The sequence below is a fragment of the Polistes dominula genome, unplaced genomic scaffold, assembly GCF_049000335.1.
Source record: "Polistes dominula isolate Pdom_NZ unplaced genomic scaffold, Pdom_raw_medaka contig_418, whole genome shotgun sequence".
Lineage (NCBI taxonomy): Eukaryota > Metazoa > Arthropoda > Insecta > Hymenoptera > Vespidae > Polistes > Polistes dominula.
Window position 1 is genome coordinate 175494 of NW_028301091.1, and position 3423 is coordinate 178916.

A 3423-nucleotide genomic window follows, 5' to 3' on the forward strand; every position below is an offset into this window, starting at 1 on the left:
GTGCCCTCGGGGTAGAGTGACCTCCCCGCTGATGTGGCTCATGGTTGTTGATGGGCTCCTGAGCAGGCTCGGGAAGCTTGCGGTTAAAACGGTTGGGTTTGCCGATGACATCTGCATAGCGGTCACCGGCAATCACCCGGCCACGTTGTCGAGCAAGATGCAAAGAGCGCTCGACATCGCTCAGGATTGGTGCACGTCAAAGTCTTTGAGGGTGAACCCGAATAAGACTAAGATGGTGCTTTTTACAAGGAAGAGGCTTTTCAATATAAGGCCTTCCTCAATATTTGGAACTGAGCTGACGTTTTCCCGGGAAGTTTGCTAATTGGGGGTTACGCTAGATAGCAAGCTCAGTTGGAAATGCCACATCGACAACCAGGCCAGGAAGGCTTTTAATACCTTCTGGGCCTGCAAGAAGATGTTTGGTAAGACGTGGGGGTTAAAACCACGGATGGTTTACAGGTGGATTTACACCGCCATACTGGTCCCTTAACTGACGTACGCCTCTCTAGTTTGGTGGCCTGGCGTCGAGCGGGCTCAAAACAGGAAAGCGTTAGACAGGGTCTACAGGCTAACAGGGCTGGGAATTAAGGGCGCAATGCGCACTACCCCGACCCTGGCTCTAGGGGCTCTGCTCAACATCTTACCTCCGCACATTGCAGCGGAGGAAAGAGCCAGAAGCGCAGCCTTTAGGCTGCTAGTTAGTGGGAGCTGGAGACGGGCCTCCTACGGGCACGCATCGATCTTTTCAAGAACGGAAGACTTCAAGGAAGTCAACCGTCTTGAGGGTGACTGGTGCCCAAAGGAGTACCATTTCCAGTACAACTACGAGGTCTTCTTCCCAGATAGACAGTCATGGGCAGAGGACCCAAATCATTTATTGGCACCAGCAGGGCCCGTCTGGTATACAGATCGGGCTAAAGCGGGTTCTAATGAGGGAGCAGTGGTCTGGTCTGGAGATCCTAGAACCGAATTGTCCTATACCCTAACCGGTATCGCCTCTGTTCTTCAGACAGAGCTGTTTGCCATTTGGGCCTGCGCCCACAGTATCCTCGAAAGGGAATACTATGGCAAACATATCTACATTTGTAGTGACAGCCACACTGCGCTCTGACTTATACACAGCACCGTGGTCAAGTCAGGGCTGGTGAAGGACTGTGTCGACTTGTTGACACGGCTAGGCAGTATCAACAGAGTAAGGTTGCTCTGGGTGCCGGGTCACAGTGGCTTTCAGGGCAACGAAAGGGCGCACGAGCTTGCCAGACATGGAGCTTCACGGCACGATCTGGCAAGCCAATGCCACATCAGCGTGTCAGAGGGGCTCATATGGTGGAGATCTAAGAAGTGGGCTACGGACCGTTTCAGGGATTTCTGGGTGCAAGGCCCTGGCATGAGGCAAACGAAGGCTCTGTTTTCAGGGCCTTCGGAGGAGCTAGGTACCGAGCTGATCAACCTGGATCGAGCTCAATTGAGGCTGGTGGTAGGATTGGTCACCGGGCACTGGCACCTTAGAAAGCACCTTACGCGACTGGGCCTTGCACAAGACTCGGTCTGCGGCAGGTGTGGCGAAGGAGAGGATACCCCTCTCCATCTCATAACTCAATGCGTTGGGCTCGCGGACGTTAGAAATGATGTCCTTGGGACCAGCGACAACAACTTCGACCTAGTGGGCTCAGGGGCGGCCAGACTCCTGCGCTTTGCAAGGGAGTCGGGGCTGCCCGCGGGACCGCTATGGACATAGGTTTTTCCCAGCAAGGGGCCCGGGCACAATGGTCCAGAGACTGAGCGCCCGGGTATACAAACCTCAAGATAAAAAAAAAATATATTCATTTCTTTGTCCTTTCTTTTTTTTTATTATATGCAAAAAAATTTATATATATATGTTTTTATTATTAAATTTTTATTATTATTATTTTCATAATAAAAAAAAAAAATAAAATAAAAATAATTGAAAAGAAAAGACAAAGTTAAATTATTATTATCTTTTTTTGTAACTACTTTTATTTTTTTGCAAAAGAAATATTATTTGCACGATTAAATTTTTTTCATAGAACAACTCTAAAATAGTATTAAAATATTTTATCCATAAGATATATTTTATCTTTGTCAACTTTGACAAAAAAAAAAAAATGTGAAAGAAAACGAAAAGAAATATTTAATTTATGTTTAAATTTTGTAGAAAATAATAAATTACATATCAATAGTAAAAGATTAAAATAATATGTAATGCTAAATATATATTGTTACTCAAGGAATAATATTGTATTATTAGTTTATGGTTTATTATTTTATTTGTAGTATATACTTACATGTTTTGAGTAACGCACATTTAATAATTTTATTAAATATAATTCAATAGCTGTAAATTAGAAACAATAAATATTATTATATAGAAGTAGCAATGCATATTTAAATAAATAAATAAATAAATAAATAAATAAATAAATAAAATAAGACAAAAAATGAAAAAAGAAAAAAAGAAAGAGTATGAATAAATAATCACGATTGTGTGTTCATAATAATATGTCACATCATTTGCATAAGAAAAATAAAATTAAATGAAGAAAAGAATAGAAAAAAGAAAAAAAACATAATCCTATACAAAAATAATCAAAAGGGTGAAATAAAATATTTTATTGACGAATAAGAATATTTTTTGTTATCATTTGACATAATTGTTATCGTGAAAAATTTCCAATAAACCGTTTTTTTTTCCTAAAAAAAATTTTTTTTGGAGAAAGAGAGAGGGGGGGGGGAGGAAGAAAGTCAAAAAGTAAAAAAAAATGTAAAATTTAATATATAATCTTTGAAAATAGAAAAATAAGAAAAACAGGAAGAAAATAAAATGAAATACTTTTAACTAAAATGTTTTGTAGGAACGTAATAGCTTATTATTATTAACTAGATGTTAATAATAAATTATATTTAATAATTAACGATTTTTCTGAATATATTATAAAAAATTATCAAAACATTATATTATTTTACATTAATATTAACAAAATCATATGCGTCGATAGACCACTCTGGTAATTTTTACCAAACGCAAATATATGCGTCCATAGAGCTCTAAGGGTTAAATAATCCGATTGTGTTTGGGTAGAGTAGGAAGTTTTACTTACCGACCTGATTTCTGAGCTAAATACAATTAGGCTAAGTGATACTGTCCTTGCATATGTGTAAGTTTCGGGAAAAAAACTGAACCGCTGGATCAGGACTCTAACTAGGATCTTTCGCTTTCCGGGCGACTGATCATTTATCCATTGAGCTCTCCAAGGCCCACCGACCAATTCCCTTCCACGAATACCTAACACTTTGTTGACCGGTCCCGAGTTAACTTGTGTTTCTATAGCCGTACGTTGCTGACCGGTCACGAGTTGACTCGTGATGCACTGTTTTTCGTCAATTTTCTTTGTGGACGCGAGT

At 39.9% G+C, this 3423-nt stretch overlaps 1 protein-coding gene across 1 annotated transcript; it reads left to right on the top strand.

The window, feature by feature from the left end:
• Nucleotides 1–595: 595 nt before the first annotated feature.
• Nucleotides 596–1738, top strand: LOC107073450 (uncharacterized). The gene is made up of 2 exons (XM_089176385.1): nt 596–1017; nt 1123–1738. Exons 1-2 carry the CDS (start codon nt 596–598, stop codon nt 1736–1738), a joined length of 1038 nt encoding a protein of 345 aa, XP_089032511.1.
• Nucleotides 1739–3423: the final 1685 nt, after the last annotated feature.